This window comes from Sesamum indicum, linkage group LG1 (assembly GCF_026168435.1).
Source record: "Sesamum indicum cultivar Baizhima isolate 11 linkage group LG1, ASM2616843v1, whole genome shotgun sequence".
NCBI lineage: Eukaryota > Viridiplantae > Streptophyta > Magnoliopsida > Lamiales > Pedaliaceae > Sesamum > Sesamum indicum.
This window is the reverse complement of record NC_142657.1, coordinates 8,041,719-8,056,976: the sequence shown is the minus strand read 5'-3', so window position 1 is coordinate 8,056,976 and position 15,258 is coordinate 8,041,719. Positions and strand designations below refer to the sequence as shown.

General features: G+C 33.3%; 1 protein-coding gene across 5 annotated transcripts; it reads right to left on the bottom strand.

Annotated features, from left to right (window-relative positions):
- Nucleotides 1-2,330: 2,330 nt before the first annotated feature.
- Nucleotides 2,331-13,632, bottom strand: LOC148789428 (stromal processing peptidase, chloroplastic-like). 5 transcript variants are annotated; one of them, XM_088885591.1, is made up of 15 exons: nucleotides 13,305-13,632; nucleotides 12,997-13,077; nucleotides 11,889-12,049; nucleotides 11,527-11,711; nucleotides 10,701-10,942; nucleotides 10,079-10,189; nucleotides 9,572-9,867; nucleotides 8,838-8,939; nucleotides 7,979-8,113; nucleotides 7,550-7,774; nucleotides 7,093-7,296; nucleotides 6,685-6,855; nucleotides 4,627-4,688; nucleotides 4,417-4,492; nucleotides 2,331-4,025 (listed from the first exon to the last, which is right to left on the bottom strand). In XM_088885591.1, exons 5-15 carry the CDS (start codon nucleotides 10,744-10,746, stop codon nucleotides 3,894-3,896), a joined length of 1,560 nt encoding a protein of 519 aa, XP_088741717.1. In that variant the 5' UTR covers nucleotides 10,747-10,942; nucleotides 11,527-11,711; nucleotides 11,889-12,049; nucleotides 12,997-13,077; nucleotides 13,305-13,632; the 3' UTR covers nucleotides 2,331-3,893. The 5 variants fall into 5 exon arrangements, with proteins under 5 accessions (XP_088741717.1, XP_088741720.1, XP_088741722.1 ...); XM_088885600.1 differs by lacking the exon at nucleotides 11,889-12,049 and having other exon boundaries at nucleotides 3,922-4,492; nucleotides 4,602-4,688; nucleotides 13,305-13,631; XM_088885604.1 differs by lacking the exon at nucleotides 11,889-12,049 and having other exon boundaries at nucleotides 3,922-4,492; nucleotides 4,614-4,688; nucleotides 13,305-13,630.
- Nucleotides 13,633-15,258: the final 1,626 nt, after the last annotated feature.

Sequence of the window (15,258 nt, the reverse complement as noted above, 5' to 3'; positions counted from 1 at the left end):
GAGATTTGGAGAACTTAATATCAATAACCTTTCTATTTTGTTCTCATTTGAATATATTAAAAATATATTATCTACCAACTCCAGGAAGTACAATCATCAAATAGAGTATGAGCTAATTAAACAATAAATATATTGAGGATATTTTAGCCACTCAATATTGTCACAAGTTAATTTTACAGGGTAGATATTTAATAAATAACACCAGCAACAGAAGCATACTCGATTCATGCGGATAATTTAACTTTGTATTAATACATAATAAATAAATTAAAAACTATTTTAATCACTGAATATTTCTACGACAAAAAGCTAATTACTGTAGGAGTAGAACATAAATAAACAATACTTGATCATCAATAAATAAACTGCTACAACATAAATAAATAATACTAGATCATCAATAAATAAACTCCTAAAACATAAATAAATCATACTAGATCATCAATAAGTAATACTACTAACGCGAAGCATGCAGATAGTCAATTTGATATAGAGTTATAGTACAAACTTCCAACTTTTATCCAATCTATCAATCACATAGTTTAACCAAAGTACTTAAATCTTACTTACATAGTGTAAATTTTTATTGTTTTTAATTAGATGAAATAGAAGATAAATAACTTACAAAAAATGATAAATTTAAAACAAAGTACATTTTTTTGGATCAACAAATGGTCGTTATTATAATGCTCACATGCTTAATAGATAACAACTCAACAAAGCACACACAATTCAATTGGGAAACTAATAAAATGTATTAACTTTAAATACATGAATTAAAAAAAAAAAAAAAACCAAAAACCGATGGAGCACATCAATTGAACTAATTAAATCATAAATATATTAGAGAATATTCTAGCCACTCAATATTGTAACTATAAAATGTTAATTACTGTACAGAGCAAATCTTTAATAAATAACACCAACAACAGATGCAGACTCGAATAATATGGATAATTTAATTTGGTATATTTATACATTTACACAAAAACATTAGAAGTTATTTTAGCCACTCAATATTTTAACAACCAATAGCTAATTACTGTAGGGTTTAATAAATTATACTAAAACCATAATAAGAAATACTACCAACGTGAAACATGTAGTAAGCCAATCTTGTAGAGTGTTAGAGTACCAAAACTCGTTAAAATTATCAATTATATAATTTAAGCAAATTATTCAAATTAGAATGCAAATTCTACTGTAACCTTGCATTTTATAATGGATGATGCTCTCATGTGAACCTAAAATATGCGAAAAATTTTAAATCACACACTAATTATGAGACACACAAATGCCAAGTGGACATCTAAAATTCACCTAGCACAATGACACAAACAGCTCGACTCCTATAATGTATAAAAAACAATCACCTACCTCACACTCCCATCTTCAAGGATATTTGCATAACTTAGTATCAATAACCTTTCTATTTTGTTATCATTTGTATAGGTGAAAAGTATATTATCTACCAACTCCAGGAAGTGAAATCATCAAAGAGAGTATGAGCTAATTAAACTATAAATATGTCGAGAATGTTTTAGCCACTCAATATTGTCACAAATTACTTTTACGGGGTAGATATTTAATAACTAACACTAGCAACAGAAGCATACTCGATTCATGCGGATAATTTAATTTTGTACAATTATACATTTATCAAAAATTATTAATACATAATAAATAAATTAAAAACTATTTTGGTCACTGAATATTTCTACGACAAAAGGGTAATTACTGTAAGAGTAGAACATAAATAAATAATACTAGATCATCAATAAATAAACTCCTACAACATAAATAAATCATACTAGATCATCAATAAGTAATACTACTAACGCGAAGCATGCAAATAGTTCAATTTGGTATAGAGTTAGAGTACAAACTTCCAACTTTTATCCAATCTATCAATCATATAATTTAACCAAAGTACTTAAATCTTACTTACATAATGTAAATTTTTATTGTTTTTAATTAAGATGAAATAGAAGATAAATAACTTATCAAAAATGATAAATTTAAAACAAATTACCTTTTTTTGGGTCAACAAATGGTCGTTATTATAATGCTCACATGCTTAATAGATAACTACTCAACAAAGCACACACAATTCAATTGGGAAACTAATAAAATGTATTAACTTTAAATACATGAATTAAGAAAAAAAAAAAAAAAACCAAAAACTGATGGAACACATCAACTGAACTAATTAAATCATAAATATATTAGAGAATATTTTAGTCACTCAATATTGTAACTACAAAAAGTTATTTACTATATGGAGCAAATCTTTAATAAATAACACCAACAACAGATGCAGACTCAAATAATGTGGATAATTTAATTTGTTATAGTTATACATTTACACAAAAACATTAGAAGTTTTAGCCACTCAGTATTTTAACAACCGAAACGTGAAACATGTAGATAAGTCAATCTTGTTTAGTGTTAGAGTACAAACCCGTTAAAATTATCAATTATATAGTTTAACCAAACTATTCATATTAGAGTGCAAATTCTGCTTTAACCCTGCATTTTATAATAGATGATGCTCTTATGTGAATCTAAAATATGTAAAAAATTTTATATCACACACTAATTATAAGACACAAATGCCAAGTGGACGTCTAAAATCCACCTAGCACAATGACACAAAGAGTTCAACTCCTGTAATGTATAAAAAACAATCCCCTACCTCACGCTCCAATCTTCAAGGAGATTTGGATAACTTAATATCAATAACCTTTCTATTTTGTTATAATTTGTATAGGTGAAAAATATATTTTCTACCAACTCCAGGAAGTGGAATCATCAGACACAATGCAACATTTCGTATATTCACGTACTAGTACAAATGTATCTGCTAACACTCGAAATGCAAAAGCAACAAATTAGAAAGAGATCTGTGTAGAGATAAGAAGAAATGCGCTGACCCTATAAACAAAATGTATAAAGGAGCCATAAGAAAAATAAAAGGATTACCTCCATTCTCATACTGGAACCAGAACCAGAACCAACACTAGGTAGATCAATCAACGCAACTAAAGCATTTAACTTATGTTCAATGCTTAAATCTGGATATTCACTCTCCATTAGTCCTAATAACCACACTTCTCCCAGATTCCTCAATTCAGTTTCATGTTAGATCTACTAACATGAACTTCGGATTGACTGCAAACCAAAAACATACTTAGAATCATTTGCATCGTCTCCACTAGTAACTTCAGAAATGTCATCCTACTCCCAAAGTCTTCACAGTCACATAGGAAATCATTGCATTCTTTCTCAACAGCACAAATCCGTAATTAATACCCAGATGACAAGATCTTTTCAAACAATGTTGTCACCCTGAAGTGATCAAAAAGCTAATAATATCTAAAACTGTTGAATAGTGTGCATGCTTCAATTGGCATTGCTTCATGGATAACACAACAAAAAAAAAAAAACAAACAAATTTGTGATCAAACGGAATCCATCGGGGAAAAGAGCCCCTAGAAAGTCGGTCAGATTGAGGTTGCAATCAAATAACTTGAATGTAGTAGGAATCTGTCATATCCTAGCCCCCCTTTCGTTTAATTCCCTTGAAACAATAGAGTCACAACTCATTAAAATTTTACTAAAATCATCTAAGGAATGTTGCTGCATTCAGCAAACCTGCGAATATTTTCTGTTAATCACAGTGAAGCTCCACAAACTAGTCTTTCCATTCGAACACACCCAAAACATTCTTCAAAGATAAAATTGCAACTAAAACGAGCTTGTGCAAACTCAGGTCACCAACTTCAACAGAAACTACAGAAAAAGCTTATTGGTTGCATCAAGAAATCAAGTATCCTGGCAACAAGAGTTCACACGAAATGAGTATGCGTAAAGGGTAAAGAACAGAGAGATGCTCACCTTAAGACCACCCTTCTCATAGGAGTATTATACTTGATTTGTATGTTAACTGATGCTAATACTAACACTGCAACAATGCTTGAAACAAACCGGGAGTACCTCACCCACCTCAAGATTTGTTTGTACCACTAAGCACCAAAGCAAGCAAAATGGAAACAATATTAGAACCGGGGAAAGTACAGAGGTTTCTTTCCCCCACGAAAATGCAATAGGTCATGACCTTTAAAACCATCCAGCTCTATACATAATATTATGCTACGTTAAGAATGATTCCTGAATGGATGTTACAAATACTAAAGTTCTCCACAGAATGCAAGATGGATTATGAACACAAAACTTCGCACAAAAAATCACATTGTGCATATTTTTATTACTTTGTGTAACACATGGTCTTCTCACCAAGTGTAGCAAATGTAACTGAAAAAAAATTAACTTATAAAGTTATCATTAGAAGAGTTTAAAGAAAGATGGGAGACAAAAATGATTTGTTAGTTAACCATGATTCCCAACCTCATATACCTGGATAAACCTCAAGAGTTTAAAAGAGAGATGGAAGACATAAAAAGATTTGGTAGTTATTTCCAGCCTCACATACCTGGATAAACCACATTCATAGGAAATATTAGTGGTGAAAAATTTATATACTTGTCTATATGCAGTATGAACGACTTCTGTAACTCTTTTTACTGAAGCACAAATCGTACATATTTGTTTACTTTTAAGTTTTACCCTTGGGGCGGAGAAGGATCCATGTAAGAAGCACCACTACTACTATACACTGAACTTGCACCCTGCAAATATAGCCATCTAAGAGGAATAATCCATAAAATTAAAGATAATTATAATAATATGGCATTTAAAAACTTTTAGAATAATTATTGTGAGTTATATTGGTAAAATAATATCAAGATCAGAATCTATCACCTCCCAACCAAAAATAGTAGTCAAATAAAGCAAAGCATGTCTAAATAAAGGATTTACACAGGATTTTCAGATAGCCATCAAGAAATGTGTCAATTTTTAGATATAAACCAAAAATAGAAGGAAAGGATTGTGCAATTTTTTTTGAAGTTATTGCCTCCCACACAAAACAAAATACTATTATTCGCTATTATAAATATGTAAAAGCTAAGCTTATCAAACTCCCCAAACTTAAACAATGCTTGTCCTCAAGTAAAAGTCTGACAATGCAAAAGACATGTTCTCAACATTGTGCCAACGATTCGTAATAACAAACGTAACCTATAACCTATGTGCACATAATCTCAAACCACAAATGCCGCAATACGTTATGTAAACGTTAACTTATCATAATGAGGGTAAGAGGCCAATCACATCACAACACCTTGTTTCGCCAAGTGGAGAGTAGAACAATCAAGCTTCCACAAAATCATAGGTTTCTAAATGTCACCATACCCGTCGCTTCAACACAATACCCTTTATCCCCTTATATTTGCCTAATTTGGAACGACTTTTGTTGTTCTTTCTTTTTTTTGGCCACTAATGATTTTCTTTTTCTTTTTTTCTTCCCCTTTTGTCTTGTCACGGCTTTTCTTTCCTTTCTTTTTTTCTTTGTTTTTGCCGTGGATTACGTTCTTTAGGCCGTATTTCGGTCTTTTGACGCGAATGACAACACTTGTGGTGAAGGCACCCGGTTACTCAACCAAAAAACGTCGTATTTTGGTCTTTTGACGCGAATGACAACACTTGTGGTGAAGGCACCCGGTTACTCAACCAAAAACCGCTTTACCTAAAGTGCTTTGCATACTCATGGCTCTAGTCACCGTTTTACGTGAATAACAACATTTGTGATGAAGTTACCCAGTTACTAAGTGACCTAAACCAGCGGAGTAGATGTAATCTTCCCTTTTCTTGCTATTCTTTCCATTTTTTTTCTCCCATTCATGGTAAAGAAACTTCTAAGGGGAAGGGCCTTTGACTTTTCAAAATGATGCATGTCCCATGTTAGGCTTATAAGGATCAACTGGGCAGCGTTTGGCAAACAAATATGATTTCACAAGAACTCCGATGATTGAGTGGAAGCACAGACATTCCTACTCTTTTTTCAAGCAATTCAAAATGTATGAAATTAGGCCTCAACTACTCCACATTTACTCAGATCAACAATCACATAACACAACTGCACATTCATGTCTACTTGAAAATAATCCCATAAGTATCTATTTGCAAAAATCTAAGATCACAAAAGTAGCATAAGCTACAGCATAAGACTAGCATGATTACTATTGCCAAGCACTTGTGTAATTCTCACCATCACGGCTTATGATTATGACTTTTGTCCAGAAATATTGAACAGGAACATTTTGAAGTAAAAGCATCCTGTCGTAAAATATGAAACTGCAATTTCAAAGTTAAAAATTTTAATGACACTGCTTAGAACCTTTAGTTTCAGACTAACACTAAGCGCTTGCTTCATAGCTAGAACAGAAATCTAACTTTTCACAGCCAAAACACTGATGTATTAATTCTGGTGCAAACTATTCCATCAAAATAGACCTTGAGGTTTTAAGAGCCAAAAAGAGCAAGAATCCTGAGAAAATAGTGATATGTAGAGACCAGATGTTTCAAAACAAGTATATAGAGAAATTCTTCCAATAAAACTAAATTGGAAACAAGATCATGAACTGAGTTTCTGAAGCAACACTTAATTTTATTCCTAAAAAGGAAAAGACAGCAGTCAATTACAAACTCTGAATAGAAGAATCAGAAAAACTTCCCAAACACAATGAATATTTTTAACTTATTGAGAATATAAAAATTATTTACCTTGTAATTTACAGGAATGCCATTTGAAAGACGCCGCTGCACAATTCCCGTATCCTCGTCATAAACCTTTGTCGTTTTCTTTTCTTGGTCAACAGGAATGAAGGATGGATTTTGCTTCAACCTTAATTCTTGCAGCTGTTCTGAAGAGATCAACTCTTTTGGTATATCAAGCTGCAGAAGAGAGAAAAAAGTTTTAAGTCAAATAGGAACTGGGCGAATGAAGAAACTTCCCCTTTGCCTTCTACTCCTACTCTTCTGTAAATGGGAATGACAAGAATTAACAGAAGCATCTCCGAGCACAACTTTCTAAAGATGAAAACATAAAAATCTCTCTCCAACTGGAGGGCAATGGCCCCAGGCCCGCCTGATGCCCCTCTTATAACATATAAAAGCCTTCAAGGTAAATACCTCGGGCTCAGCCTCAATGGGTTCCTTCAAACCAGCTTCAATAGCATCCACAATCTCTTCTGGTTCTATCTTGAAGTCAGTTTCACCAATTCCATCAATGTGCACTTTCTTTGGCACACATGCAACAATTGCAGCTGGGTGTGGCGCAGATGGTTTCCCATAATCAGATATGAACTCCAATACCTCTGCGCCAATAGAGTTGACCTAAGACATATCAGAAAATACAACATCAGTATGCAAACTTCATCCTAGGAACATCTACAACTTTGCGACATGTGAGTTTGCTGTTGATTACTTCCATATACATAATGAAGAAACCAATAAGTCTGAGAAGGTAACTGTTCATATTTCAAACAATTTTGACATATCATGATTTGTCTGCTACATGTGAAGGCAAAATACAAAAAGCTATCATTCAGGTAAACCAATTGGATTGGAAGGAAAAGGCAATAATTACCTCTTCAAGAGTAACTGTACCAGCAACAGCAACCAAACTATCATGTCCTTGCCTCTGATCCATCACAGTGTGACCGAGTGCATCACTTTCCATAATGAAATCTAAGTTATCCACTGAGGACACATTGTCAATCATAGCTGCCAATTGTTCACTATCTTTCAACAGGGCATCTAGATAACGGGCTAATTCACCATTAGTAACACCAAATTCTTTAAGCCTTCTAACCTGAAATGCAAAGCAAAAACATATAAAGGATGACAGGATAACTGGAAAACCTAACCAAGCTAAATTGTTTCAAGAAAACAAAGAGAGAAAGGCAACAAATGGGATCCTATTATTCACATTGAATACAGTATCTGTAAGTGGCAACAAGGTAACATATATGATCGTAGAGAGAGCATGAGAAAGAAACTTAGGGAAACAACAAACCTCCAGCACAGCAACTTTGATTGCATTTTGCCAATTTTGAGGTTCTGCATTGACAGTGAGAGTGGTTACTGTACAACCTTCTCTTCCTGAATCACTGTGATCCAATTCCACCGACGTAAATGGGGGATTCGAACTCTGAAAATTCTTCCGATTAGCTTCAAATACAAATAATGAAAACGCAAACTAAAACACCAACTGCCTAGACAAAATTGATAATAGCCACACAGATAGACACCAAATCAATGTAACTCCAGGCCAACATTGTAAAATTAATATCTCATGGAACCACATACAAATTGGACTATGCAGTGAATATACTGTCAGAATCTTTCAGAGACTAAGGATGACAGTACTTTTGATGCTGAGCAATTGTGTTCATAGTGCCATGAGGAAGATAAAATATCATTCCATGAATTAGGTTTCCTTCAGCTTCATTTCCTCAAGAAAATTAATGACTGGTTGCCTTTTCAATAAGTTCATAGTTCCAGTGACCAGTCAACTCAGTCAATGCATTAGAAGAGGCACACCAAAGAAAACATATGATTAGTCATTTTTGGCACTGACAAGAAAAAAATAATATTTGTTACTTTTCTGCAATATACTACTTGCCTTATATTTTTCTATAATTTTGTCGTTCACTATGCCTGGATTTGGATGAAAGAACACATAAAGAGGAAACATTGTATCTCACTTCTCCTTTTCTTATATAATTAAGAAAGAAAAAAGGCGCCTCATGAATTTCACAAGCAACTTAAATTTTGACCTGAGGCAACATAAAAGCAAACCATAACATACTAGAGGCAGAAATCCCAAGACGGCTTTTTGCGCAAGAACCAATTGAAAGGAAAAGTCAGTGCACCTGGTATCTTGTGTTAATTCGGAAATGCAAAGCAGAAAGAAAGATCCTCTTCATCAGCACATTCCGCAAGTCACCATATGTACGAACCTTGTTAACAGGGATCTGAGAGAAAACAGCAGTAGATTCATTATGGTAGAAATTATTGATAAAGAAAACTACCTTTTTATTCATCTAAAGGAAATGGAACATCAGCGAAGGACTCCAGGTACTCCTACTCCATGTTCTTAAAAACGTTGACTATAAGCATGCATAAGCCGTGGCAATCCATTACCATCTCTGTATGGGAGAACAGAGAAGATAGTGACTGCCTTCAGATATTAAAGCTTCCAAAACCAGCACCAAATAATCAACTGCTGGTCTTCAAGTGCACAGGCTAAGTAATACACGTAACCAAATAACTAAACACAATTCAATTTTGATTAAGATAGCTAACCTTTTTTTCCTGTTTTCTCTTTTTTCTTCTTTTGTACTTTTAATATCATCCTTGCCCATGTAGGCAATGTGTTCAAAGTATGATGGTAAATCAGAGAAAGGATGCCTTTTAATCCCTAATGCCCCCAACCCCCACATCAAAAATATAAAGAAGAAGAGCAGAATAGAAGATATGGAAGGAAAGAACACTTTCAAGAGTAACTATAATAGTCTATGCACATAGAACAAGTCCCAGTAACAGCATAAAAGCAACGATGCAAAGAAACAAATTTCAATAAATACTTAGAGAGAGGAATACAAACCTTGAAAAACATATTAATTGAGAAATTCTGAAGCAATTCATGCTGAAATATTTGGGGCAGCTTTGCACCGGTGTAGCTTCCAGGAAGGGACCAATTGTGTTGAACAGGAGGGCGAATAGCATAGCTTTCCTTTCTAAAGTTTTTTGATGATTCCACAGAATTGGATAACCTTTCCTGAGATAAGCCACTAGCCAGTCCAACTGACAGCTTAGGAACAAGGAAACTGGCCATCGCACCAAAAGCGCTTGGTGTAGGTGAAGCAGCTACCTCACTTTCCATGCCCGTCTGTCCAAAAACTGCCAACAAAAGACTTGGAAATTACCTACTACTTCTGAGGTAACTACAGAGAAACTAAATGTAGACAATAACAGACGGATGCCCCAGATCAACATCATCTAGAGATAGTTAATCAATTGAGAACAATTGCATACTTCAATGTGGTTAACCGTCTTAGAAATGTCATCAATGTCCCCAACAATGTATAATGTGGCATTTGCGGGGAAATACCAGCGCTCATGGAATTTCCTGATTTTATCGGCATCCCATTTCTTAATCTGCTCCTCCAATCAATAGGAAATCTTTTGCTCAACTTGTTCTCAGAGTGCAAGTGTGCAACAACTGTACCAACAAAAGATCAAACCTTGAAGAATATTAGAGAGGTACGAGAATAACAGAAAAGTGATCTTTCTTCAAATTGTAATACCAGTATGATCATTAGGGAATGGTAAATATTTTTCTCTCCCGATTATTGCTTCTTTCCCACCATGACACATTCATAATGCTCTTAAAAATAATTATAATAGAACAAGAGAAAGAAAGAGAATAAGAAATACTTCATAATTCTAAAATCATGCCATTAAAGAAGAGATGTAACCCCCCCCCCCCCGGCACCCCCCCCCCCCCCCGGGCACCTTGTTTGAGCAGAAAAATGATGAAAAATGGTGAGGTCAACATTCATATATTCCTAAATGGGGAGAATTATTTTCACACCGCACTGCAGATTGCAATGTTTCATGATTTTCTTGAAGAATTGATTAAAAATCTCTTACAATGTCACTGTAAATTCGGAACAACCTAAAAGTACATTTATTGCATCCAACTGACTGCAAAATATTGTAAACAACAGTACCTGTTAGGAGGGACTTTGTTCGGCAGAATGGGGTAGCGGAGCCCATTCTTCAGTTGTCCTCTGTGCAATTTTGGGTGAGAAGGAAGCTCAAATCTCAAAAAGTTCTCAAAATCTTTTCTCTCTACTTCTGATTCTAATAAGTCCAAACCCTCTTTCTCCATAATACCATCAGGCCATGCTGTACTTGCTGCATGTGGCTCTTCAGGGCCCACAGTGGCATGTGGAACATCAAATTGTCTAACCTGGCAGGAACGAATCAATAAGAAGTGAGTTCAGACTATTAGAAGATAAATGATGAAACTTCTTGAAATTAAGATTAACCATATAGAGCATGGCAAATGCTTGACACAAGAACCAGATACCAAGGGAAGGAATGAAAACAAAATCAGCATAAACGCACTTGTTTCCTTAAATTCCCTTCACTCTCCTCAGAACTCGCCATTCCCTTTCTTGCCTCAAAAAAACCATCCTAAAAAAGGACAACGATGCTGTAGAAAAGCAGTGTTGGATAATGTAAATATTTGCTCTGAATTGTGGTGTGGATGAAGAAAGATCCTCAAAATTTTGAAAAAGATGGAAAATGGGGTGGAAATCAATTGTAATCATAGAATTATGATCAAAGATGAATATAATCTATAAGTAGCAGAAAACAATTGATGCCATTCAAATCTCCCCACTGCCAATTTAGCAAGAAGAAAATGATATAGAAAAGAGACATCACAATTTTCATACGAATAGTAAAAAGACTGGCTAACAACTTGTCTTCACAGATTCACGATCAAGATAAAGCACTGGAAAAGAACTACTACAGTTACCAATGCCTTACATTAGCATAATCAAGTTTGTGCCTTGGCAGATGAAAGTTTGACTTGTCAACAAAGAATCCGGAGGTGAATCTGTTCACACCAATTTGCTTTCTTTTGGAAGCATGGAAGCAAGTCACTTGTTGACACTTATCTGCTAACCGCGACTGAGGTATCAATTCATTGAGCTGAGAAGAATATCTTCTCCCTGTAGTCCGCAATAAGGGACACCATTAGCAAGATATTATAGTCAGTAGGGTGACAATGGAAAAAGATAGTACGCAAATCAGCAAAACAAAGATTCCTTGAAAAATTGAAATAATTTTATGTATAATACAAACTAGATAAATGCCATTTCAACAAATTTCAGACAGGAAATTATTACCTTATTTTGCTCCAACCTATTTTCAAGACTTAGGACAGACATAATTCAACTGTGTCTTTACTCTTGTCAACGGTTGTAACATCTAATGAAAAGGTCTACTTAATGCAAACGGAAGCAATGTCTTTGTGTCAGCTGATGATCCAAGTGCACAAAGCCTTACCCTACAAGTAGGGAGGTTTTATTGCCAGAACATGAAGCAATGACCTCAGGATTTAAAGAGTAACCTTTACAGAGTGCCACATCAGCTCAAGTAATTACAATCATATTTGAATATATGCCACAAAGTACAATACATACATTGATAAAAATATGGAACACAAGAATTCTGTCGAGATGAGTCTCATAACTTTGAATGAAGATTACAAGTCTGCTAAAACAAGTTATAGTAGAGTCATGTACAAACTAAAAATCATAACACTGGAATTTTTTAACAAATCGGGTAGCAGCATATTCAGTAAATGCTGAAAGCAAAAAACATAATACACATGGCAAGGTCCCTGTTTCATTCTAGTACTCATGCCGAATCATGAATTTTGAAAAAGTAAATTTATGAAGTCACTCACTAGAAATCCATTATAATAATCCTACACCCAACACAAAGGAAAACAGAAATACTGATACATGCCCAAATATGCTTGCATGTGTATGTATAGTTATCTACATTCTAGGCCCGAAGAAGAACCTTTGCTAAAGGTATTGGAGTTCTCATTCGACTGCATAATATATAATTTAAAATTAGTAACTAGTTGATGAATTTTAATTTCTTATATTCGATCTTGTGGCTTTGGAGTCCGAACAAGAATGCTTCAGCACCCCCAAAGTTTATCTCAATAATTCCGAAGTTCCACAAAATAGATTCAAACTCTCTCGGTCTCCTTCAATGTACAATTTACTCAATCAATGTACCAACCCTACACATCAAGAAAAGTCTTCCTACCTTGATCTTCTCCAAATTCTCACAGAATAATAAATAATCCCAGATTCAGAAGGGGAAAAAAAAAGACACGAAACCCATGAAAACATATAAAGTTACTATCATTAAGAAATCAAACTGAAATTAAAATTGCCAAAATAACTTCAATTATTGAGAGGACAAAGATGAGAGCACCTGTAGTAGAGAAATCAGTTTCTCTGGAGTAGAAAACCCACATTTTCAACGCGATTTTTTATGGATTCGTATAACTATCTCCTGCAATTTCAAAGGAGGATATCAACTTTCCTTTCAATCAAATTATAAAAATGAGGGCTCTCAAATCTTTAGTGGAGAGAGGCGGGTTTCTTCTGCGTAGAAGGGTCGAGAGAAGAGAAGAAGTTAACGGTGGACAGTGGGTACAAATATTTAAAATACGAAAAATAGAAAAATGAACCCAACATAGGAAAAAGATAACGAATATATTCTAGGGTTGAGCGACCAACCACACGCAGTCTTGGAATGATGAAGTTCTTGAAACCAAATAAGCAGGTTATACTCCTCCATGGTGGATTCGCCGGCTACAAGGAACTTCCACGAAGGCACGCGCGACCGCTCCGTCGTCGACAGAACCCCCATAAACTACTCCAAGAAATCTCAGTCTATATTGATCCGCAAAATCGACAGTGAAATTATGTAAATAAGCACATCAACAGTCATAAACCCATCAAGAAGTGAATCGAAAATATCAAACCCATAAAAAAAATATATATATTTTCAGAAGAAGCAATTCTTGTTTTCTTGTTTACTTCTAAGTATGAGATAGGAAGACACGCACGGTGATTGAGAGAGGAAGGGGAGAGAGTAGACGTAATTGTCAAATTTGTATTTTTACATTTTCATAATCAACCCATTCTTTTTTTTTATTATTATAAATAATTAACTAAATCTATTTCTATTTTATATATCTATATTCTATATCTACCTATACTCTGTCTATCTATATCTATATATCTATAAAAAAGATGAATGTCTTTAAAAGTCTTTTTTACTTTTTGACTCAACTAATTTAATCGTATAATATTATTTTACTAAAGATAAAAATTACTAGAAAAAATCATAAACATTTAAAGAATATTGAATACATTTAGAAATTTTTTTCCAAGCACATATATAAATGATAATTAGTTAGAGACAAAATTGTCATATAAATCAAACATTTGAAAGTAAAACATGTTAAAAGATAAATAAAAATAAATAAATTGAATCACTTATCCTCAAAATAAAAGACTATTTGTTGTAAGACGCTAAAAGATAATTTGAACATCTGGAGTGTGACTATTACTTGTCATGTGATATTTTATTCATTTATGATATTATAATATGAACAAATTGTCATTGTACTAAATTCAATTTTTTTCGATAAAATACACTGAAATTTTTACTCCTAAACCATTGCCACATATACTTGTTTTCCAAATACATTAAAAGAAAATGAAAAAAAAAATGGGCACGCAACCATAAACAAATTAATGTTTGTACTATTTATAAACTATGAATCATTGGATAGGTCTTTTAAAATTTTGTAGACACATTGTAGTTTTACTGATACAGATATAATAAGATTGTAACAAGTATTACAGAAATAGTCATTAACTAAGTCATTCAATAAGTTATTAATAGACATATAAGAATAATCTATTCGACACATGTTAAAGTTTCAATGAACCATAATTTTTTAATGATTCTTATTCATTTTCTTTATTTTATTTATGTAGTCATCATAAATTTGATCAGGATTTTTTGAGGGTCAAACAAATTGGTTTTTTGTAAAAATAAAGTAGCTAACTAATTAATTACTTAAAAATATAATACTACAATAGAAAATTACAAATTTGAAATCTTATGCAATTACAAATAAATAAAATAAGCTTCGCATTTTTTTTATTTTTTTAATATTTTTAAATAAATCACATATGAAGAAATAACTTTAAGTTACTGTTAATAGTGTACCATAGACATAGATTAATTTAAAATTTAAAATAAAAATTTCAATAATTTTTTAAAAGCAATAACCCAAATTCAATAGATTATCAACTAATATTATAAATTTAAAGTTAATATTAATCCTTTAAAAAATTATTTTAGATAATACATTAGTATTAAGTATACGTGAATAAGGTCAATTATATGATGTATTTTTCTATTGATACCCCTATACTCTTATGATATGATGCTTGTTCTTAGGTGTATTTGTGATATTTTAGGTGCTTTTGTGGAAGGAACGAGAGTTGCAAGAGAAGAACTAAAATAGAAAAATAAAATATTCTAATAGAAGCGCTGCCAAAATAACCTGTGACCCACGGGTTATCAGAAGTTCGCAAGACAAACCGGTGTTAGTTTTACCTGTGCCCACGGGCTATCAGACATGCAGTAGGCGAAATTTGAAAATTTCTAAGT